This window comes from Cyanistes caeruleus, chromosome 9 (assembly GCF_971803275.1).
Source record: "Cyanistes caeruleus chromosome 9, bCyaCae1.hap1.1, whole genome shotgun sequence".
Lineage (NCBI taxonomy): Eukaryota > Metazoa > Chordata > Aves > Passeriformes > Paridae > Cyanistes > Cyanistes caeruleus.
The window spans coordinates 2,903,633-2,926,424 of record NC_141709.1 but is presented as its reverse complement, the minus strand read 5'-3'; the positions used below and the strand labels follow the sequence as shown (position 1 = coordinate 2,926,424).

Sequence of the window (22,792 nt, the reverse complement as noted above, 5' to 3'; positions counted from 1 at the left end):
ACAAATATTCTGGGTTTGCTCTGAAATCATTGCAGGAGGAGCTCCTGGGTTATACATCATGGTTGCTCCAGCAATGAAACTGCAGCTCTTCTGTCAGAGTTTGAGCTCAATGATGTCTTTGGCTCTCAGGATGCAGCCCCACACTCTGTTCCCAGCACAAGAGAGGGTTGGAATCAGCTTGAAAACTCATTCCAGTGACCATTTTTATTAGGGAATATTATTTACGTACCTCATTCTCCTCCTGCATGAGAAAGCTGGAGGAATTTTTTCCCCCCTTCTAACGGGTTTTAGAGGCGATCTGACATTTTCTAATGGCTCTCAGGTATGTATAATTTATCCTGCTCAGTGTCTGCACTTTCCAAAATAACACTGGAGAATTATCTGTGCTCCTGCTTTTTTTGGCCAACCATTGCTCTCCCTTTTTTTTTTTTTTTTGACCTATAAATGTCCATATGCTGCAGGATAATTGCAGTAGGTGTAGGTTCCTTTGGAGACGCTCTTGTGTGGGAGACAATATGACAGCTCATCTGCATAGCACAGGCATCATTCCCCTGCCTTGATTTAGCAGAGACTCCTGGATCCCGAGGCTTCTCCCATCTCTCCTGAATATTTAGGGATTGCTCACACACACACACCATGAACTCGAGCTCTCCCTTGCATCCATTTCAGCTCAGCTGCTTGGAGAAGTCACAGAGTGCCCCAAGCGTGGCAGAGCCTGGCATGGGGACATGACCCCCCTGCTCTTGGATTTCCACATTCTCTGGGCATCCTGAGCATGAAAAACCCACAGCCAGGATATTCTGTGTGGAAAACAACCTTAACCGTGGTAGGGTGGAAGTGATGTCCCAAATGTTGTGATTTTGGACTGGGAACTACACACAAGTTTATTCAGACTTGCTGAAGCCGTGAGAGGCTTTTGGGAGGGATTAGAATAAAGATAAAAAATAATCCTGGGAAGGTGGGATGCAGGTTATCAGCAAGGAATTGGGATGAGGGGCAGGAAAAGGAGCTGTTACCCCAAACCTGGGCATCCCTGGATGCTGCAGCTGGATGTCCATGCTGGAATCTGAGCAGTCTGTCTTCGTTTGAGGGTTTAATTTAAAGACCCTCAGGAGCTTTTTGGAGAGGGATTGAGCAGGTGGGCTTGGATACACAGCGGTCATGGGACACTTCGATTCCTTTTGGGGTTTTTTATGCCCTGACAAGGTGTGTTCCATGGCTGAGGGGCTGACATCCTGTATCAGCCTGACAGGACACAGGGATGGTGCCAGGGTGTCCCTTAGGTCGGGGGCTGGCTGATGGGGAGGTCCCTGGAGGTGTCACTCACATTGGGGGTGTGACAGGGGCAGTGACAGGGGCGGTCCCCAGCTGTGCCTGTCACAGCGGGGGCGTGAAAGGGGAGGTTCCTGCCTTTGTCACTCACACCAGAGGTGGGAAAAAAGGCTGTCCCTGTCCCTGTCAGTCACACTGGAGGAGTGGCAAAGGGTGTCCCTGTCCCTGTCAGTCACACTGGAGGAGTGGCAAAGGGTGTCCCTGTCCCTGTCAGTCACACTGGAGGAGTGACAAGGGGTGTTCCTGTCCCTGTCAGTCACACTGGAGGAGTGACAAGGGGTGTTCCTGTCCCTGTCAGTCACACTGGAGGAGTGGCAAAGGGTATCCCTGTTCCTGTCACTCATACCAGGGTGGGAAAAAGGGTGTTCCTGTCCCTGTCACTCACACCAGAGGTGGGAAAAAGGGTGTCCCTGTCCCTGTCAGTCACACTGGAGGGGTGGCAAAGGGTGTCCCTGTCCCTGTCAGTCACACTGGAGGAGTGACAGGGGCGGTCCCTGGCAGTGTCAGTCACACTGGAGGTGTTCCAGGGGAGGTTTCTGTCCCTGTCAGTCACACCGGGGCTGTGACAAAGGATGTCCCCGGCAGTGTCAGTCACTTTGGAGGTGTGACTGAGGCCAGTCCCCAGCTGTGTCAGCCCTGACGGGGCTGAGCCAGGGGCTGATCCCTGGGTGTGACTGTCACAAAGGGTGTGCCAGGGGCTGATCCCTGGGTGTGACTGTCACAGGGGCTGATTCCTGGGTGTGACTGTCACAAAGGGTGTGCCAGGGGCTGATCCCTGGGTGTGCCAGGGGCTGATCCCTGGGTGTGACTGTCACAAAGGGTGTGCCAGGGGCTGATCCCTGGGTGTTCCTGTCACAGGGGCTATGCCAGGGGCTGATCCCTGGGTGTGCCAGGGGCTGATCCCTGGGTGTTCCTGTCACAGGGGCTGTGCCAGGGGCTGATCCCTGGGTGTGCCAGGGGCTGATCCCTGGGTGTTCCTGTCACAGGGGCTATGCCAGGGGCTGATCCCTGGGTGTGCCAGGGGCTGATCCCTGGGTGTTCCTGTCACAGGGGCTGTGCCAGGGGCTGATCCCTGGGTGTGACTGTCACAGGGGCTGTGCCAGGGGCTGATCCCTGGGTGTGCCAGGGGCTGATCCCTGGGTGTTCCTGTCACAGGGGCTATGCCAGGGGCTGATCCCTGGGTGTGCCAGGGGCTGATCCCTGGGTGTTCCTGTCACAGGGGCTGTGCCAGGGGCTGATCCCTGGGTGTGACTGTCACAGGGGCTGTGCCAGGGGCTGATCCCTGGGTGTGCCAGGGGCTGATCCCTGGGTGTTCCTGTCACAGGGGCTGTGCCAGGGGCTGATCCCTGGGTGTGCCAGGGGCTGATCCCTGGGTGTGCCAGGGGCTGATCCCTGGCTGTTCCTGTCACAGGGGGTGATCCCAGCCCTTGCTGATGCCAATCCTGAGCATCAGCCCTGGGAGTAGCGAAGGGTGGGGGTGGGAGAGGCTGGGAAGATCCCTCGGTGGGGTTTTGGGGTGGCCCCGGTGCAGCCAGAGCTGCTGGGTCAGTTCACGTTTTAATTCCACAATGGGTCAGGTTGGAAGGGACCACCCCGGATCATCCTGTCCCCCCTTTCTGCTCCAGCAGGGTCATGAAAAGGACGAAGAAAAAGAACTCACCGAGAGTTTGTGATTTCCTGGGACACCACTAAAAGCTTCTCGTATAAACTTCATGAAGTAAAACTCCTTTTGTGCTGAACGATTTTTGAGCAGATTATTAAATTGTCCTGAGCCAACCCAGGAATTCTGTTAGAACAAGAAACCAAGTACAGAGCCCAGGTAGAGATTTCCCCTTTAACCCTTTAGCAAGCTCATGGATGCGTTTTTGGGGTTTCCAGACGTGTGCAAGGTGCAGATCAGAGATGCAGCTCCTGCAAAACCACAGCCAGGGATGGCAGGAGCCCACCACACATATATAAGAAAGATGTGGCTGGTTTTGCACAGACACCTTTTGTCCAGCACTAGAAGGGTCAGATTATTCCCTGGCAGGCTCCTTTACAGTCCTGGATATATTTGCAGAATCAGACAGTATTTTTTGCCTAAAAAATTTGCTTGCACATCAATATGTGCAGAGGAAAATGCAAGTTTGGGAAGCTAAAGCATGCCAGGAAGTTATTCCTCAACCTGCTTCATACAGTCCTCACTTGGTTTGTTCCTGTTAATTTTCCCATCCTGATTCTGGATTTTGTACCTCTGGCTTTTGGTGTAGTTAGAACTTGGGGGATTTTTTTGGGGTGTTTCTTCTGAATGCCACATTCATGAGTTTCCAGTTCACTGGACCCAAATATTTAGAAGATCCTGGCAAAATTCTGGTATGTTAAGAAGATAGGATGGAGCTGGATAGAGTGAAACAATTCCCTGCAGCAGAGATCCTGAACCTTCTTTTACTTCAACTCTTAGAGTCCTGTGTGGGTGAACTTTCAAAATTTAGTGTCCCCCAACAGGCATTGCAGGTTTGTCACCGAAGTTCAGCAGGCTGAAGGGGGCTCAGCTTCCCCCTGGGGAGTTAAAAGCTCAAACTTCAGCCAAATATCAATAAAATCCCTCTGGATTCAGCTCCTTCTTAGAAGAAACATTGCTTAGGATTTTTTTTTTCCTGTTTTACATAGAAAAGTCTGAAGCTCTCAGATGTTTAAAGTGTTTATGACAGTCCTAAAACAGAGTAGCCAGATGTCAGACACCTCTGTGGTCCATAAAAAATTCAGATTTGATGGAATGTGATGTTAAACCCTTCACAGAATATATTTAGTTCCCATTGTGACAGCAATGCAAACCACGAGTTCACATTTTTTAGTGAATTTAACAGAAAACTTAAGAAATTACTCCAGAGTAGGTCTAACTGGCAAATACATTACAGATCCTCATCTGTCCTGACAGACTCTTCACATTTAAGAAACATAAAAGTGAGGTGGCATAAATAAAAAGGATTTGGCATCCATCTATGTGTGTGTTGGGAATATGAATGTAGGGCAGGCACAAAACACCAATAATGTAATTTTAATAGGAATCATATATTGCAAGGAAATGGGTGATTCAATTAGTTTTCTGCCTTCTCCTTGAGGATTACAGCTGATTTTTGTGTGTGTGTGTGTGCTGGGAGAACTCATCAAGGCTGGTGGGAAAGGTTTAGAATGCAGAGTTTAATGAAATCATGGGCTTGTAGATACAACAAGTGTGAGAGAACACAGAAAACATTGAAATACCTCAGCATTAGGAGGAAAAATCAAAATATGTGGAAGTTGATAGAGCTAAGTGTGTTTGTCTGAGGACCAACAGAGCAAGATCTCTGAATTTTGTTGCTATTTTATGCTAAAAGGGAAACACTGACAGAGTGTTCAGTGCTGTCAAAGCCAGAAGGGAAGTTTGGGGCTGTGCTGATGAATTTGATGGGTTTGTGGACACTTTTGTCACTCTGGGTGTGGGGTGTGGACGTGCTGGTTTTGTTACCCTGCACAGAATCCCTTCTCTGTCTCATCTCAGCCCAACAACAGCAGCCACGAGGCCCTGACTGGTTCTGCCCGGGGTCTTTGATCTCACCCACGAGGCATCATTTGCAGTGCCCTGCATTATTTATCACCACTGAAGTATTTTCAATTAAACTGACAGATTAAATACTAACTTTGCCTGGCAGATAACAGAATTCTTGTTTCCTTCCCGAGGAAGCTGACGTGAAAGAAGCCAGACACGACTGGGCACAGAGGAATTTGGGCTGCCTGTTTCCACATTTCCTAACAAGTGAGCACTGTGTGATACCACAGGTGGGAGGCAGGCTTGCTTCCTGCTGCTGACAGTTTTCACAAAGGTGAGGAACACCCAGGTGATCCCACAGAAGCCTCACAAAGGGTGGGAAGCTGGAGGTGATGGAAGATTCCTCACCACCTCCCAGTCTTAGGTGCATCCTGCAAAACCTTTGGTCCAATAAGAAATCCATATGGAACTGCAGTGCCAAGAAGAGGAGACCAAAAAATTTCCTACCAAAAGTGTGATTGAATCAACCCACCAACCCTGACCTGGAGATGAATGTTGAGAATTCTTTTCCTCTGAGCACTCAAGGGAGGATAAGTGGGGATGAGAAAAACATCATTTTTATGGATGCTTTTTTGAGGAGGAGCACGTGGAGATGCTTTGGCCTTTTCCTCCATGATCCCTATGAGGAAGGGCACTCCTGGCACTACCCCAATCCTTGGTGGTTGTGGGATAAACCACAATTTGGAGTTTTTAAAAACTGGCCATTTGCCCCACACAAACATGATGTGGGTGCATGTCCTTGTGTATTCCTAGAGTTTTCCTTGTGACAAAGGGGAGAGGGTGTGTGTTTGTGTTCCATGAGGGATGTGGAAGGGGTATTCTGTCATTCTGTGCACCCTGGGTCTAGGTGGGAGACAGCCTTTACCCTGCCCAGCTAAATAAGAAACATCTGAGCATTTAAATTCTGAAAAAAAAAAAAAAAAAAAAAAAAATTTAAAATAAAAATAAAGGAAATCTTCTGAGTTGTTTTGGGGTTTTTTTCCTAGTTTGGGAAAGCTGGAATGACAGTTCTTCTTCCCCTGCAAGGTTTGCCATTGCAAGCAGAGTGTGGGCTCCTCATGGATTCAAGGACTGTCATTAAAGGATTTTTTGCAAACTTGTTTTTGAAGTGCCTCATGTGAAGGAACTGAACTGCCACTTACTCTGCTCTCAGAAGGAACCTGCTTTTCCATGTGGATGGAGTAGGTACATTTCTTTTCCTCACCCTCAACTCTCAGCAGAGCAGTTTCCAGTTTCATGTCTATTTTTAGCAAGATCTGTGCAATCACAAAAATAATACAGAGCTTGGAGCATTCTTCTACACCATATTTGCATGCTGGCAATATACACTCTTGTTCATTTGTCATTTCATTTCTGTATTTGCTGCTAATTGTGGAGCCTATTTCCCAAAGCTGGAGGAGTTTTGCTAGGAAAAGGCAGTGCAAAGCTTCCTAGAGCTGGGTTTAAAGCTGGAGCAATCTCCATGAGGTTACACAGAGAAGTTGGAGAGTGGTTTCAGCTGCAGAGCACGATCCTGGCTTTGGCAAAGGCAGGAGGGATCCTTGGATGTGTTGGGCAAAGGACTTCTCAAGGAACTGGTGCCACTGTGAAGGGCCCTGCTGAGGCATGGCTGAAGATGCCAAATGCCCTTTTGGGTGCCAAGGTTTATTCCAGTAGGAAGTGGGACACAATCCTGGGAAGTGGATTGATCCCTCCTGACAGGGGCAGAGCCTGTTTCTTCCCACAAGGCAGGGCCTGGAAGGGAATCAATCCCTGCCACACTCCTGCAGGAGGATGGATGCAAGGCACAGTTGTTGCCGTGGTGGGGGACACAGGGGACACTCCATGAATTGCTGTGAGCTGCTGGAGCTGAGGGACAGAACCTCGCTGTTCTGACCTGCTGGGGAGAGTCCAGAGGAAGGCAGCAAGGTAATCAGAGGGATGGAACAGCTCTGCTATGAGGAAAGGCCAAGAGAACCGGGATTGTTCAGCTTGAAGACAATTGGGGTGACTTAATTGTGGCCCTGCAGTACCTGAAGGGAGTATACAAGAAACATGGGGCAAGACTATTTGCAAGAGCTGGAGTGGCAGGACAAGGGAGGGTGGGGTAAAATTGAAAGAGAACAGGTTTAGATTAGATATTACAAGAATTTTTTTCCCTATGAGGATGGTGAGGCCCAGAGAAGCTGTGGCTGCCCCTGGATCCCTGGAAATGCCCAAGTCCAGGCTGGATGGGGCTTGGAGCACCCTGGTCTAGAGGAAGGTGTCCCTGCCCACGGCAGAGGGCAGAAACGAGACGACATTCCAGGTCCCTTCCAAGCCAAACCATTCCGGGATTCCATGATCAGGCTCCCGGAGCACAGCAATCCGCGGTGGGAAGGTCCCGGCCGCGGGGTTGGAACGGGGAGCGGTGGCCGGAGAAAGGAAGCGGTGACCGGCAAGGGGACGCAGCGACCGGGGAGGGGACACGGTGTCCGGTCCCGCCCCGCTGCGGGCAGCTCCAGCACGGCCGAGCCGCCACTGCGCCGGTGCCGCTGCCGAGGACTCCGCGCCGGCGCGGGGGATGCGCGGGGGATGCGCGGGGGATGCGCGGGGGATGCGCGGGGGATGCGCGGGGGATGCGCGGGGGATGAGCGGGGGATGCGCGGGGGATGCGCGGGGGATGCGCTGGGGATGAGCGGGGGATGCGTGGGGATGAGCGGGGGATGCGATGGGGATGAGCGGTGGATGAGCGGGGGATGCGCGGGAGATGCGCGGGGGATGAGCGGGGGATGCGATGGGGATGAGCGGGGGATGCGCGGGGGATGCGCGGGGGATGCGATGGGGATGAGCGGGGGATGCGCGGGGGATGCGCGGGAGATGCGCGGGGGATGCGCGGGAGATGCGCGGGGGATGAGCGGGGGATGCGCGGGAGATGCGCGGGGGATGAGCGGGGGATGCGCGGGGGATGCGCGGGGGATGCTCCGGGACCCGCAGCGCCCAGGTAGGGCGGGGGAACAGGGAACGGGCATCGGAGCGGGGAAAAGTTGAGGGGGGGGTGGTTGGGTCATGCTGCCTGGCACAAAAATTAATATAATATATAAAAATATACAAATATATATATCTATATATTTAATATATACACATATATCTATACATAATATAAATCTATTATAGACACTAATATATATTATCACTAATGTATTATATATATTATATATATTTCTATATATTATATATAATTAATATAACAATATATTACTAATATATAATAATATACAATAATATGTAATAATATATAATAATGTATAATAATATGGAACGCTATATAATAATATATAATAATACATAATAATAATATATAATAATAGGATAATATAATATATAATAATATATTTTATATATATATATATATATGTTATAAGTTGGAATATTATATATTGGAAAGTTTTCCCACCCCAAAGGCATGGGCAGCTCAGTTGGAGGGCTGGAGGTGAGGAGTACTCCTGTTACCAGCTCCTTATTAAATTGTGGGGAGTGGCTGGAGTTGGGGGTGAGTGGAGCCATGCTGTTCCAGGCAGTGACTAATGAGGATTAATCCAGATTGTTTTCCATGTCTCCAGCAGAAGAAAGCAGGGCTTGTGTGGCCGATGGAGCCAGCCTTTCAGGAGTGTGAATAAGAGCTTTCACCTAATGCACATCGCTGTACTGCCTTGATAACTGCACTTGATAAACCTGCTGAAACTAAATAGGCAAGTTTTACATTTATGTACATTTGGAAATACAGAAATATTTGGAAATACAGAAATATTTATGTTTTTAAGTATGTGTTCATTAATATGTATGCTTGTATTCAGAGATGTCTTATCCCACATTCCAGTACTTGAAGGGATTTTACAGAAAAGAAAGAGAGCAATGTTTTACACAGATAGAACAAAGGGAAACATTTTTAAACTAAAAGAGGAGAGATTTAGATTAGTTATTAGGAAGAAATCCTTCACTGTGAAGGTGGGGAGAACCTGGCAAAGGTTGCCCAGAGAAGTTGTGTCTGCCCCATCCCTGGAAGTGTCCAAAGCCAGGATGAACGGGGCTTGGAGCAACCTGGTCTAGTGGAAGGTGTCCCTTCCCATGGCAGGGGTTTGGAATGAGATGGTCTTTAAGGTCCCCACCAACCCAAACCATTCTGAGATTCTGTGATTTCTCATCTTTAGGAAAATTTAAAATCAGAATTATCAGTTTGTATTTGGTAGCGAAGGCCAGCTGATCATAGAATATTTAACTTTATTAAACATTGTCTATGTTTTGTGTGCTGAATGTATATTTTCTACATATCTAATAGTAGATGATTCTGTTTACTGCATATCTAATTGTCTGTCAGAAAAATACCTTCACTGCTCTAAATTTATAATATCAGAAGACTCACTGATGAAACAGGTGTTTTATTTTCTAGGTAGGATCGTCAGAAGGGCTGAAAATGAGATGGACTTACCATGAAAGACACAAAGCTCTGGGTGATGAGGGCTGCAGATGAACACAGTGTTTACCTCAGAGGATGGATGTGAGTGAGAACAACGTTTGTGACACAGGGGGGGAGCATTCAAATTATCCCAGAAAGGCAACAAAGCAGGTGGGCCACAGCTGTAACCTGCAGAAAGAGGTGGACATGAATTACTCCTACAGTCCTCCTGGAAACTCTGCTGGACCTGCAGCAAAGCAGGAGCTTCCCACAGACCTGCGGTGTGGAGACAAAGAAACCTGTGGCACCTACTGCCAGGAACGAGGTGAGAGTGCAGCTGGGGAGTTCTCCAGCACCAGCCTCCACCTGCAGAGTGAAGATGAGGATTTAGATCGCTGTTCCTCTGAGCACCCCAGGAAACCACGGACGATAACAAAACTCGGTGAGGACAGCGGAAGCGCCGCTCTTGGGGATGTGTTTGGTGAGCAGCTGGAGCCTGTCCCCAAGGAAGCTCTGCCACATCAATGCAAGAAGTGTGGCTCCTCTTTTTGCGGCGTGCGAGAGCTTCAGGAGCACAGGCGAGCTCACCTGCTGGCAAACTCCTACCGCTGCCCCATCTGCGCCAAAGCCTTCACCCGCGCGGCCAACCTGCGCATGCACAAGCTCATCCATTCCAGCCAGAGGCCGCACAAGTGCCCGGAGTGTGACAAGGGCTTCATCCGCACCGCCGACGTCTGGAGGCACCTGCGCAACGTGCACAAGATCGAGCGCTCCATGGTGATCCTGGCCAACGGCATGGCCAGGAACCCCTGGTCCGTGGTGCACCGCGGCCAGCACGATGCCGAGTGCCCAGATCAGGCTTGCTCTGGAAACCCAAAGTCTCGGGAAGATGACTTCAAACCTTACGCCTGCCCGACGTGCGGGAAAGGCTTCGATAAACCCAACCTGCTGTCCAAGCACAAGGTGATCCACCGGGAGGACAAGCCCTACAAGTGTCAGGAGTGTGGCATGGCGTTTGTGCAGCTGCTCAGGCTCAAGAGACACCAGCAGACTCACTCCGGGGCACGGCCCTTCTATTGTGAGGAGTGTGGAGGGACCTTCACGCGGCTGGCATCGCTCCAGCGCCATCAGCGCATCCACACCGGAGAGAAGCCCTACTCCTGTAATTTGTGTGGCCATTCCTTCACCGAGTCAGGGACCCTACGGAGGCATGAGCGCACACACAAGTTGGACAAACCTTAATTTGAGGTCTCTGTGGCTGCTTTGTACCTGAACGAGGTCTGCTCAGCTGGGCTGGAAAAGCACCCCATGGTGTGTGCTCTGCCCAGTCCAGACCCACTGCCCAGCAGGGAATGCTGCATCACAGGGAGCTCTGGAACTTGTACTGGGAAGGATTGCACTGCCTGGCTTTAAAGTGCTTTGTATGAGAAAATAACCTAATTACCCCTGAGTAATGAAATGGGAGACTTGAGGAGACTGAAATCACTCCCATGTGCTTGAGCTGTCTCTGCCGGACTGGCGATGCATCCGCTCGAGCTTTGTGCAGGATGTGCAAGCAGAGGCTGTGAGAATTCACTGGATAAACTGGCCCTGCCCTCTTGAGAGTGATGGCTCTTTGACACTGGGTTTAGAGATCTGTTAACTCACTAAGTTAGAACAGCCCAGAGTTGTCCCTCTATCCTTTCTTTCCTTGTATTTTGCTGAGTTTTTCTTTCTGTTACATTTCGTTTTATTTGGAAGGGGAAGTACCACGTTGGTTATTAAAAAAACAAACTCCACTTACATACCAGTTCCTTAATAAACACAACAGTTACCAGCTGTATTTCAGAATGTTTCTATCTAAGGGAGTACCAATACTTTATGCACTTTCGAGTGATGGGTTGAATGTCTGTTAATAATGGGGAAAGCTTTATTTTGACTATGGTAGTGCATGCTCTTGGGGTGACATTTGTGTCTCTGATGGAACCATGCACAGGATACCAGCTGAGTGGAAGAAAATATTTGAAGACACAAAATTCAGAGAGCAAAAGACCAAATTTAAGCCACCTTTGCTACTCATTGCACAGGAACCTCCTTAATTTAAATGTTTTTGCACATAGGGAAGCTTCCCATAACAAAAGCATGTTCTGTAGTGTGTCAAAGTCTCTTTGACTCTTCACTTTGATTTAGATTCAAATGCCAAACTACCACAGTTAGTGAAGAAAAATTTCCTTAGGATTTAGCCTGACAGACTTGGGCGGGTGTTGACAAATCCTCCAAGGCTGTAACTTTCAAGAGGTGTGTAATGCCTCAGTGTCAGCAGTGAAACTTTGAAACTTAATAATGACTTTAAATCTGCTGTTAACCACTGTAGTAGAAGCATTCAGTTTGTCCTGAAGTTGCAGCCTGAATTTCTTTTCCATTAAGGTTTTGCTTATTTGCTTCCTTTTTCCTTACTGGCTGCTGTAATTTCATTAATTTCTTTCTAGGGCTTTCTGCCTTTTCAGTGGAAAGTTGTGCAGCAGAGTGAAGGTAAAACTCCAGGGTAATGTACCTTTGCATTTATTACAAATGTATTTTTAATGCATTTGCAACATTTAGTAGTTATTTAATATAAAGTACTGATTGTGCCATTTGTTTCTGTATCTTGTAGAATAAAAAGGGGATGTTGGCAGCTGAGCAGGAATCACACAGTGAGTCCTGTTCTGTTTAGTGTCAGGTCCTTGGCTCAGATCAAGGTGAACCACTGTCCACAGCAAAACTTTAGCTTGATTATAAATGGGAGACTGATTGGTGTCACTAATGGATCATTTCCATTTCATTCCTTAAAGAAATCTCCAGATGGGGGAACCGATGTGCATCCTGCCCCTGAGGGATGTGCCCTGTGGTCTGTGTGTGTTTGTAATTCTGGGATGGCTGGGCCCTGAGTGAGACTTCTCCAAACTCCCCTCTGCAGGAAGCTCCAGTTTGGTTTTAGGTTTGCAAAGAGCCTTTGATGGGTCCCCTTTGCAACAGCTCAGTCTGACCTGAAGGTTGTGCAGCGTCTCAGAGAGGAAAGATCTTTGCATGAAAAGAATCCTGACTGGCTGTGGTTGAGTCATCTGCAGAAGGAAGTCACCAGTGATGCTCTGTGGTGCTGTTCATGCTGTGCACCATGTGAGGTGACCTGGAGAGAGGGCAATGTATTCCAGAGGCCTCAAGTTCCCACACTCATTTTCTAATCCCATCCTGAAGTTATCAGCTACAATCTCCTCTGTTCATCATTCTGCTTTTCCTTGGGGTATGGGATGCTCCTGCTGTAGGGTGGTTTAATATCCAATTAAACTGCACCACTTATGCACGCCTTTATGTTGTGTGACAGTTCTGCTTAAGCAGTTATGGTAATTGAGAACATCCAGTTATTCTGCTTTTTGGTGCTAGCAGTCAGTGGAATTTGTACCTCTGGCATAATGGTGGAAGTATTTTGAGCAAAGGTCTGTTATATGGGAAGAGTAAATGCTTGGTGAAATGAAAAATACCAGGCTTAACTAAAAGGTTATTAAAAAGACACTTGCCTGGAAGGTTGACTTGCATATAAAGTGCTTGGATGTGTGAAAGGAGTAATTAAAATGTGTGATGGTTTCTGGAAAAAGTGTGTAGAACTTTCCTCAAAGAAACTTCCACTAACTCCTGTGCAAGGTGCAGGAAACCCCGTGGAGCTTAATTTAACCGAGAGATCAGCACTTCTGCACTTTACATTTTTCACATAAAGGTTTGGAAGTCTCTCCCACGCCCTGACCCTCTCACAGTGTCAGTCAGAGTGGGTGACAGCCTAAAACAGACACAGCCAGTACGGTGTAGCTGACATGGGGCAAATAGACCTGCTCTGCAGCATCAGGGAGGGTCTGCTTTGAGCAGAAGTAATTTTTCTTTGTCCAGAGTGGCCAGAATATCTGCTATCTTATTTGGATCTGTGGAGTTCATGGAAGAAACAATTCCTTTGGCACTGTGTTCACAGAGCCCTCATTGCCAGGGCATTACAGGAAGCCCTCGGACATGAGCACAGGGCTGGAGCCCTGAGCTAGGCTGAGGATCCTGATTTGATCACTGGATAGGGTTTGTCAACAGTGGAACACAGAAATACCCTTTGCTTTTTGCTGATTTTCCTGTTGCTTCCCTACACCACTTCTGCCCAACTCATTTCCATCACAGGAAAGTGTTCTCAGGACTAAGAAGATGACTGACCTGGAATCACCAGCCAGTCCTTGGCAGCTACAATACCATTCTCTTACTTTGTTAACAAAGGTGTTGATGGTAAATTTGTAAACTTTTGCTACCAAAGGTGTTGGTGGTAAATATGTCCATGGCTGAGGAATGTGGATACAGCACCTTGAAGAAAAGAAAAGCTGCTGCTGTACAGTTTGTGCCCCCCTGCACTCCATCCTCCTCCTCTGACACTTTGCCTTCCCCTGGCATGGAGAAGTCTGAAGCAGGAATCTCCCATGTAACCAGGGAGCACCAAGCAATCCATCATTCATCAGTTAACTCCAGAAAACTGCACTGATATCTCTGGAGGAGGCAACTTTTATTTCAAGTGAGACTTCATCTGCCTCTGACCTTGTGGGGTTTATGTTGGCACAAAGAGCTCCCACTGCACTTTTCCTCCTTCCAAACTGAAACCAAGCAGGGGCTGAGCTCTCACCAACAGAACAGCAGATGAAGGGCATTTTTTTTTATTTTTTTTTTTGCTAGGATAACAATCTGGAAATAGAAAGGAGAACTATGTCTCTTTTTTGGATGATTTCAGCTGTGTCTGATGCTTTGAGCAGTAAAATTGTGGGCCTGTGCAAGGATAGAGTCATCTTCAAAGGGCAGGCCCGGAATGGGAGCAAGCCCTTGAAGCAGCTAATGCAGGTCTCTGCACCAGAGTGCAGCTCATTTATAAATCCCTTGTAGGATGTGCTGCTGAACCGCCCCTGCTCTGTGGGAATGTTGTTTTCCAGAGGAGAGTGTGCTCAATGTGCTCCTGAAGTTGATATAATGGCTTTCTTGTTTATCTGAATTCCTTTTCTCATTAAGGGATCTATTGAAATTGCTGCTCCAGTGTTTTCCACCTGAGAGCAGGAGCAGTGATTTGTTCTGTTTCTCTTCAAGCCTCCAGCACATCCCATTGGCTGCAAAGGATTCTTAGGGAATGGCTCAGAGACTTCCATGGTTTCTGGCCTTGGATGTTTCCAGGGATGAAGCATCCTCTCTGGATAACCTGTGCCAGCATTTCAACACCCTCATTGCAAAAAACATCTTCCTTAGAGCTAATATATGGGAAAAACAGGGCACTGAACACCACACTGCCTCAGCTACTGGCACCAAATCCAGAGGACTGGAGTTGTTTTTCACCTTGTGCAATCTTTCAGACTGTCCATGGCATTCATGACTAGATAGAGAGTAGTTTTTTTCCAATTTAGTCAACAGAGTTGTAACAGCATCTCTGAAATAGCTACAGCACAGGGGAGTTCATGTAAACACAAATAATATCCCCAGGTTTATCTACATAATTTCCTTCTCTGTTTGCAGACTGTGACACAGCATCCAGCTTGGAATGATCACACAGTGATCACTTCAAGAGTGAAAAATACAGCTGGGTTCCCCCATCCTTGGCAGCTACAATACTGTAACAATAAAAGCCCATTTCTTAGAAGCACATTTCTATATTATCAGTCATAGATATATTCACATGCTCTCAATAGCACTGCATGGCCAGGTGGTCAGAGACCAGGGCTTGGCACTTCAGCAGGTTTTGACCACTGTGAAGGTCAGAATAAGGAACACAGAAGAAACATCTGAGCAATGTGGGGCATTCTCCCAAAGTGCAGAGGGCAGTGCTGCCAGCAGTGTCCTTGTAAAGGTCTGAGCCACCAAAGCACAAGGGGAAAGCCCTCCCTGTGCTCCATCCCCAAACTGGAAGCCTGGAAAGACCTTTCGAGTCAGTGCAATAAAGCAGAAAATGAAGTTCTGAGCCCTTCATGGAATCACTTCAGCAGGGAAATCTTGCTGGCAAAATGTTGGTCACCAAGTGAGGCTGGATAAACCAGGTACTGAGCACTAAATCTCTCTCTTGTTGTTTGCAAAACCCCTGGGTTCTGGCATTTGGGGATGCAGCAATAACCAGCAACTAATTACAAGAAAGAATGAAAGGAGGAAAAAAAAAAAAAAAGCCAAAAATTCTTCTTGCTCTTTTATTCTTTGAAGCAGACAGGTGAAAATAGTATTTTGCCAGCAGTAGCTCTTAATTATTTCATGGCTGCACATCCCTCTTGTGCTGCAAGTTAGAAATGTCAGTTTAATTCTCTTTTAATTGCCTCAGCTCTAAGGTACCTGAGAGAAACTGTTTTTGCCAACTGTTCCTGGGCTCTGAAAGCAGCTGGTTCTGGAAAAGCACTCAGTGCACCTCTACTTTGGAAAGGGGCTCTGTAGAGGGGAGAGTGAGGGGTGCAGATATTTTTGAAATGGCTCTGTAGTTCCCTCATCCAGTGTGCTCTGTGTTTGTGTGAGCTGTGTGCTCTGCAGGGCTCATCCAGCTGGCAGAACAGGAGGGTTTGGGCTTTTCTTTGTGTGCATTTGAGGCTCTTCAGGCTTCCCAGGCTCCTCACCTGCATGAGGCCAGGAGGCCTCTGAGGTTCCTGCACTCCCAGGGCCATTGCAGCAGGGATCTGGATTTTAGGGCACAAGGGGATATCAGGTGTGAGGAACACAGTAGCTGAGCAGCTGTATCTTAATGGAGCTGAGTTTGGCTTTGCTCACATCAATTCATGCTTAGATCTGACCTCCTTTCTCCTTCTCACGGCCACAATGTTCGTTTGAAAGCACAGAGTTCTGTTTTCTGCACTCAGTTACCGCTTTCCCTGCTCTTATAGAACCAGGAAACACAGTGCAGATGTTATGAATTAGAGGTGCTGGGGTTCTGCCAGCTCTCAGATCTGGTGGCTGTTTCTCCTGGTGGCTGAGGGGCTCCCATTTGCAATGCCAGGCAAGCACTCATTCCCTCAGAAGTCCTACAGAATGATCTCTGCACCAGGGCAACTCTCTAGGAGGAGAACTGGACACAAAAGAATTAATTTTGCTTCAAACAAACACCTTGTGCCACAAGCCACAAGGACTTGGTGCTCCCACATCCCTCCTGCCCCAGGCAGTGCCTTTCTCCTCTGCCCCACACCTCACACACTGCACCACGCCAGCAACCAAAATCCTTCAGACTTCAAGATTTACCCACTAAATCAAGGACTACAGCACAATAAAAAAAAAATAAAAATGCACTTCTGATTTATTAATTCTGTCCTTTCATTTCAGCAGAAACATCTTATCTAACCTCTTCTAAATTAGCAACAGCTACAACATAAGGGCCTAAGGAACTTATTCCAGAGGAACATATTCCAGACAAACCATTGAATAATATTATCTATCAGAAACAAAATGGGCTTCTGAACACTTCTCTTTAAAAAAGTAATCTCTAGTTTAAACCTTTAAAACTCTTAAGGTTAATCCCTTAACTTCCATATATCACTTGCTATGTTGAATGCCATTGTGTAATTTATTAATTCAACAGGAATAGAAGGCATGAGATGGTTTTCATCCTGTTATCTTTATTTCTAGCAGGCACCACTAATTTCCTATTTTTTTCTCCTCGTGTTCCTGCAAGGCCAGGGCAGGCATGGCAGGGAAAGAGAGGCACTTCTTCCTCAGAGCTGCAGCTCAGGTGTCTCTGGCCACGCTGTGGACAGTCCTGGGTTCCTTGGAGCCTCAGAGCTCCTCGGTTGGTGGCACTGACAGGTGTGCATCTGCTTTTGCCCCTGTCCCCTGCCCATGGACAGCTTCCAGGGGCCATGCTGTCTGCTGTGGGGGATCCTGCTGCCTTCGCTGCCTCTGTGCCCTGATGCAGGTGTCTCTGTGTCCCCAGCATCGCTGGGTCACAGCCACCATCCTGCTCAGGGTGGTGCTGCAGTGAGTGCAGCAGATCCCGGCCATGAGCCCTGGGGCTGTGCAGGGCTGCTGCCCGGCTCTCTGCTGCTGCTCCTGCGTGACAGAGGCTGCAGAAGCTTCTGTCTTTGCCACCTCTTATGGCTGAGCAGTGGTGTGCACAGGGTGCTCCTTGTCCTCAGAACCTCCAGCTGGGGCAGCACCTGCTGGCTGGGTGTCCCCGGGAGCTGCCAGGGCATGAGATGTGCTGGGCAGCTCAGCATCTTCCTCTTCTTCTAGCAGCAAGTCAGGGTCCATCAGGAGCTGTGGGTAGCGAGGGTTTACCCAGATAGTGTGGATAGTGATGACATTCCTCTTATCTGACAGCTCTTCCGTGCTCCTGTCTTCCCATTTGGCAGCTGGCTCATCTCTGGTTTGAGGAGAAAGCTCTAAGAGTCCTCTGCCTTTGCAAGGCTCCAGGTGACTCGGTTCATAATTACAGGACATGTAGTCGCTCTCATCCCCGCTGCTGCTGGCTTCTCCCTCCTCTGAGGCGTCCTCCTCCACGTTCTGCAGCCCTGGCAGGAGTATCCTCGCTGCTGCTATTGCCCACTGCCTGCGAGCCTCCACCTGCCTCGGTGAGGGGCTGGGGGGCAAGCCAGCCAGCATTGTTTCTGAAATGGAGTCCTCTTCCCAGCTGGGAAGGGCTCTGCCGGGCGAAGCTGAGGCTTGGCCTGCAGCTGAGCATGAGGGAAGGTTCCAGTGCTCTGCCCAGGCCTTGTGTGGCCTCACAGGGGATCTCACTTCTCCACTGCTGCAGCCCTGCTCTGGGTCGTATTCCCCCTGGGACAGCTCTCTGGGGCTGTCCCATTCCCAGTCTGGCTCCAGGCTGAAGCAGACCTTCTCATGGCCTGATGTTTCCAGGACAGTCCCCACTGCTGCTCCTGCCCCCTGCCCCCCGACAGCTCCCGGCGGGCTGGGCAGGGCAGTGAGGGGGCAGCAGGGGCTGTGCGAGGCCTGTGCCCATCTCTCTGCCCTTGCTGCAGGAGCTGCTGCTGCTGACACTGCCTCCGTGGCCCGATGCAGGTGTGACCCGGATTTCTGTGTCCCCGGCTGCTGGCTGCATCGCCGGATCGTGGCCGCCACCCTGCTGAGGATGGCCCGGGAGCCGCGCTGCAGTGAATGCAGCAGAGCCGGGCAGCAGGCCCCGGGGCTGTGTGGGGCTGCTTCCCGGCTCTCTGCTGCTGCTGCCTGCATGCCAGGGGCTGCACGGGAGTCATGGTGCTCCTCGGCCTCCTCAGCTGCTGCCCAGGACTCAGAGTTGGGTATCTGTGTGGAGGATGAGAAGGATGAGGATGAGGTGGCTCTCTGGGGTGAAAACAGGCCCCCCGGCACAGCAGCCTGGCCCCGGTTTGGAGGCTGCCCCATCACCTTCTGCCTCCTCCTGAACATCAGCAACGTCTTCTTGGGCTTCGTGTCGGTGCTCGACTCCTTATCCATGGATATCGAGGAGTTGCTCTGACTCTGCCTTCCCCCAGGAGCTGCTGTCTCCTGCTGGAGCTGATCTCCTGGGATCTCTGTGCCCTTTTATACCCACCTGGTCTGGGCACAGCCCCAGGTGTCACAATGGGCTCTGGGCACACACAGCCCCATGTCACAAAGGGGAACGGTCTGGGTGGGCTCCCAAGTGTCCCAAGGGGTTCTAGGCACAGTTAAGAAGTCCATCATTTTCCCATTTAGAATTCAGAGCAAGACACAGGAGAACTCATGCAGGAGGCAAAGGCAAAAAATGCAGAGTTGAGCTGTTGCAATTTTCCTTTTTAAAAGTGTCTCTTTGGCTTTAGTTGAATTTAAAAGGTTTCCTTCCTAAAGTGATTGCAAGGAAATACTGAAAACAAATTCAAGCCTGCCTTTTCCTCGAGGTGTCTTTTTTCCTAAGAATACCACAATTAGTTCATCTCATAAAAGGTACAAACTGCTGAAATTCTTTGAATTGCTGTGAAGTTCTGGCTGAAGCTGGGTTTAGATGTGATTCTGGTCAGGATCCCCTTAGGCTCAGCTCTGTAGTGATATGAACTGGTGCTGTAAGCTTGACTTAACAGTGGCACTGGATAAAGGAGTCAGTCTTTGAATGCCTCTGAATATTTCACCTCCCTGCCCACTGCTTTTCTGACCACAGGTGCAGTTCCAGGTGCTTAAGGCAAAGCAAGGTGCTTAAGTCCTGCTGCCATTCCTGCCTTCCTTCAGGACACTGGTAGAACGTGGTTGTTTCTGTTCCACAGTGGTTTTCCCAGGCTGGACTCTGTTGGTTTGGATTATAAGGATAAATTAGGAGGTTCACAGCCCCTGGATCCTCCAGGTTGGTGTGGATCATCTGGGGAGTTTCTGCGTCTGCTGGGCAGCTCCTGGTTCATCTGGGAAGTTCCTGAGTCCTCTGGAGCACATTTTGGGACAAGCTGGAAACTTGTAAAATTATTGGGCCCAAATCATGGGAGGCTGATGACCTCATGGGGCTGTTGAAATATGGGGGAGTGTTTGTGCAAACTCCTCAGACATGGCCTAAAAATCAGTTTATATATACTGAACACAATGTGAAATATCTATTATTTGTATGCAAAATTGCTGTTAGAAAGAATACACAACTTCAAAAACAGTCAAACATTTTCCATACTTTGATGTAACTTTTAAATAACATTTTACTTATATTCATCACTTTAAGTCATTTTCATACCTTTTCTGTTTTGTGATTTATACCATTAAATTGAGCTGTCTTCACTATTGTTTTAAAACAATAAAGAAAACACAGTTTTAAAAGAAAAGTTTTAAACACAAAAAATAAAGAGTACACAGCTTTAAAAGAAAACACATTTTATGTTTTTCACCATTGTTAAATAAAACTAATATTCTGGAAATTATCTTTCCCTTACAGTGTATGCCAGTGTTGCAACAACACTCCCTATTGTCCCTCCTGACTGTACCTTGCTTATCATTATGGAATAGTTTTGGTGCATATGGGCTGGATGCCTTTGGATAAAACTAAAATCCTCCTAATTAAAAGCCTCATTGTGTAAGGGGAGGATAAGGAAAACACAGAAGTTTTCAGATGTGTATTGGTTTGTTTTTATGGTAATTTTTGTTTCAGAGGAGTTATTTTATAGTTATATAGTTTAAAATAATGAGGAAGGGAAAGGAAGGGAAAGGAAGGGAAAGGAAGGGAAAGGAAGGGAAAGGAAGGGAAAGGAAGGGAAAGGAAGGGAAAGGAAAGGAAGGGAAAGGAAGGGAAGGGAAGGGAAAGGAAGGGAAAGGAAAGGAAAGGAAAGGAAAGGAAAGGAAAGGAAAGGAAAGGAAAGGAAAGGAAAGGAAAGGAAAGGAAAGGAAAGGAAAGGAAAGGAAAGGAAAGGAAAGGAAAGGAAAGGAAAGGAAAGGAAAGGAAAGGAAAGGAAAGGAAAGGAAAGGAAAGGAAAGGAAAGGAAAGGAAAGGAAAGGAAAGGAAAGGAAAGGAAAGGAAAGGAAAGGAAAGGAAAGGAAAGGAAAGGAAAAGGAAAGGAAAGGAAAGGAAAGGAAAGGAAAGGAAAGGAAAGGAAGGGAGAAAGGAAGGGAAGGGAGAAAGGAAAGGAGAAAGGAGAAAGGAGAAAGGAGAAAGGAGAAAGGGGAAAGGGGAAAGGGGAAAGGGGAAAGGGGAAAGGGGAAAGGGGAAAGGGGAAAGGGAAAGGGGAAAGGGGAAAGGAGAAAGGAGAAAGGAGAAAGGAGAAAGGAGAAAGGAGAAAGGAGAAAGGAGAAAGGAGAAAGGAGAAAGGAGAAAGGAGAAAGGAGAAAGGAGAAAGGAAAGGGGAAAGGAGAAAGGAAAGGGGAAAGGAGAAAGGAAAGGGGAAAGGAGAAAGGAAAGGGGAAAGGAGAAAGGAAAGGGGAAGGAGGAAAGGGAAAGGAGAAAGGGGAAAGGAGAAAGGGGAAAGGGGAAAGGAGAAAGGGGAAAGGGGAAAGGAGAAAGGGGAAAGGGGAAAGGAGAAAGGGGAAAGGGGAGGAAAGAAAGGGAAAAGGGAGGAGAAAGGAGAAAGGAGAAAGGAGAAAGGAGAAAGGAGAAAGGAGAAAGGAGAAAGGAGAAAGGAGAAAGGAAAGGAGAAAGGAAAGGAGAAAGGAGAGTCACCGTCCCTGGAGGGATTTAGAATATGTGTAGCTGTGGCACCTGGGGACATGATCTAGTGATGGGCACTGGGTTAATGCTTGGACTGGATGGGAAGGGTTTGCAGGGCACAGAGATAGGTTCATCTCACTGCAGAAGGAGGAGCATCATCACAGGGACCAGCTCACATGTTATAAAGAGACCAGCACAGGCCACCCAAAGTAGCTCCAGGCCAATTCTATAGTTCTATGATTCTATTACTTGAAGCCATGAGGAAGCTGTCACTGAGCACAGTGTTAAAAACCAGAGAAGAGAAAGCCGTGGGAAGGGGTTTGCAGGGCACAGAGATAGGTTCATCTCACTGCAGAAGGAGGAGCATCATCACAGGGACCAGCTGAGGTCTGCTCACATGTTATAAAGAGACCAGGGAGAAGAGCTACAATTCATTTTCCAGCACAGGCCACCCAAAGTAGCTCCAGGCTGGAGTGGTGCCATGGGATCCTGGCATTTCTGATCCCCTCCAGCCATGCTGGGTGTTCTGGGGTATCTGTAGGGAGATTCCTTCCCCATGCCCAGCTCTTTTCCAAAAGAGCAAGGAATGCTGCAGAAGGAAAAAGGTAATTGTAATGATTATCATTCTCCCCTTCAGCCTCTTGAAACAGGGAAGAATGATACAGCAAAGTACCTTCCCTGATTGTCTGTGAAGAACATTTTCTCCTGGGCTACACACAGCAGAGCTCTGGGCTGAACCCAGAGCCAAGGAAAAGCCTTATGGGATGCTGTAGACTAGAAAAGCACAAAGTTGTATGGCTTGGGTGAGAAAACAATGATTTTATAAGAAAGAGATGTTATAAAATCTATACCATGCAGGGAAGTGGGTTTTGTTGTTTGTATTTGGTTTTTTTTTGGTTGGTTGGTTTTAGTTTTTGTTGGTGGTGGTTTTGTTTGTTTGTTTGGGTTTTGTTGTTATTTTTTAATTTTATTTTTCCTTGTGAAGTTGTTCCTTTTCCCTTGCAGTCTCTGCGCTGCTCTGAGATCTGCCTGGTACTTTCCCTGGTTACCAGAGTTAGGTTATGGGATAAACACTACGTTGCCTGCCCACAGAGAAGCAACAGTGGGAGGAAATCCAAATCATACCCTGTCCAAGCTACTCCCAGGCCCATTGCAGGGGCTGTCAGAGACACAAAGTCACATGGGAGACCAAATTACAGGCTCAGAGCAGGAGAAATGCTGGATGGACTTCCCTGGAGCTGTCAGGAGATCCCCCAACTCTCATCAGAAGGCAGCTGGAGCATCTCTCCTGAAGTTTTTGGAGCATATCCAGGGCCAGCTCCTGGGCATCTGTGCCACAGCTGCACTGGGGCTGTGGTAAATCCACATATCAGCAACAGGGCAGACTGGGATCTGCTGGGGGGAGGCTGGGAAGGCTGCTTATCTGAGGCCACCT

General features: G+C 48.3%; 2 protein-coding genes and 1 long non-coding RNA gene across 6 annotated transcripts; 2 read left to right on the top strand and 1 right to left on the bottom strand.

Annotated features, from left to right (window-relative positions):
* The first annotated feature begins 7,388 nt into the window (after positions 1 to 7,388).
* LOC111932618 (uncharacterized) lies at positions 7,389 to 11,136 on the top strand. Of its 4 annotated transcripts, none has more exons than XM_086841575.1 (3): positions 7,389 to 7,407; positions 8,482 to 8,610; positions 9,309 to 11,136. In XM_086841575.1, the coding sequence occupies exon 3, from the start codon at positions 9,411 to 9,413 to the stop codon at positions 10,554 to 10,556; it is 1,146 nt and encodes a 381-aa protein (XP_086697701.1). In that variant the 5' UTR covers positions 7,389 to 7,407; positions 8,482 to 8,610; positions 9,309 to 9,410; the 3' UTR covers positions 10,557 to 11,136. The 4 variants fall into 4 exon arrangements, with proteins under 4 accessions (XP_086697701.1, XP_086697700.1, XP_086697699.1 ...); XM_086841574.1 differs by lacking the exon at positions 7,389 to 7,407 and adding an exon at positions 7,844 to 7,862; XM_086841573.1 differs by lacking the exon at positions 7,389 to 7,407 and adding an exon at positions 8,122 to 8,351.
* Positions 11,137 to 16,892: 5,756 nt separating this feature from the next.
* Positions 16,893 to 19,984, bottom strand: LOC111932620 (uncharacterized). Its single transcript, XM_023931760.2, has 2 exons — positions 18,657 to 19,984; positions 16,893 to 18,554 (listed from the first exon to the last, which is right to left on the bottom strand). The coding sequence occupies exons 1-2, from the start codon at positions 18,723 to 18,725 to the stop codon at positions 17,385 to 17,387; spliced, it is 1,239 nt and encodes a 412-aa protein (XP_023787528.2). The 5' UTR covers positions 18,726 to 19,984; the 3' UTR covers positions 16,893 to 17,384.
* Positions 19,106 to 20,435, top strand: LOC111932621 (uncharacterized). Its single transcript, XR_002866242.2, has 3 exons — positions 19,106 to 19,193; positions 19,405 to 19,584; positions 20,155 to 20,435. It is a non-coding gene; the product is annotated as an uncharacterized LOC111932621 (long non-coding RNA).
* Positions 20,436 to 22,792: the final 2,357 nt, after the last annotated feature.

Bases quoted from the DNA above. Each gene is read 5' to 3' on its own strand.
- LOC111932618 (XM_086841575.1), top strand. From the start codon at position 9,411: ATGGATGTGAGTGAGAACAACGTTTGTGACACAGGGGGGGAGCATTCA.
- LOC111932620 (XM_023931760.2), bottom strand. From the start codon at position 18,725: ATGGATAAGGAGTCGAGCACCGACACGAAGCCCAAGAAGACGTTGCTG. The intron at 18,555-18,656 runs GTGATGGGGCAG...TCCTCCACACAG, and splicing joins TGTTCAGGAGGAGGCAGAAG to ATACCCAACTCTGAGTCCTG.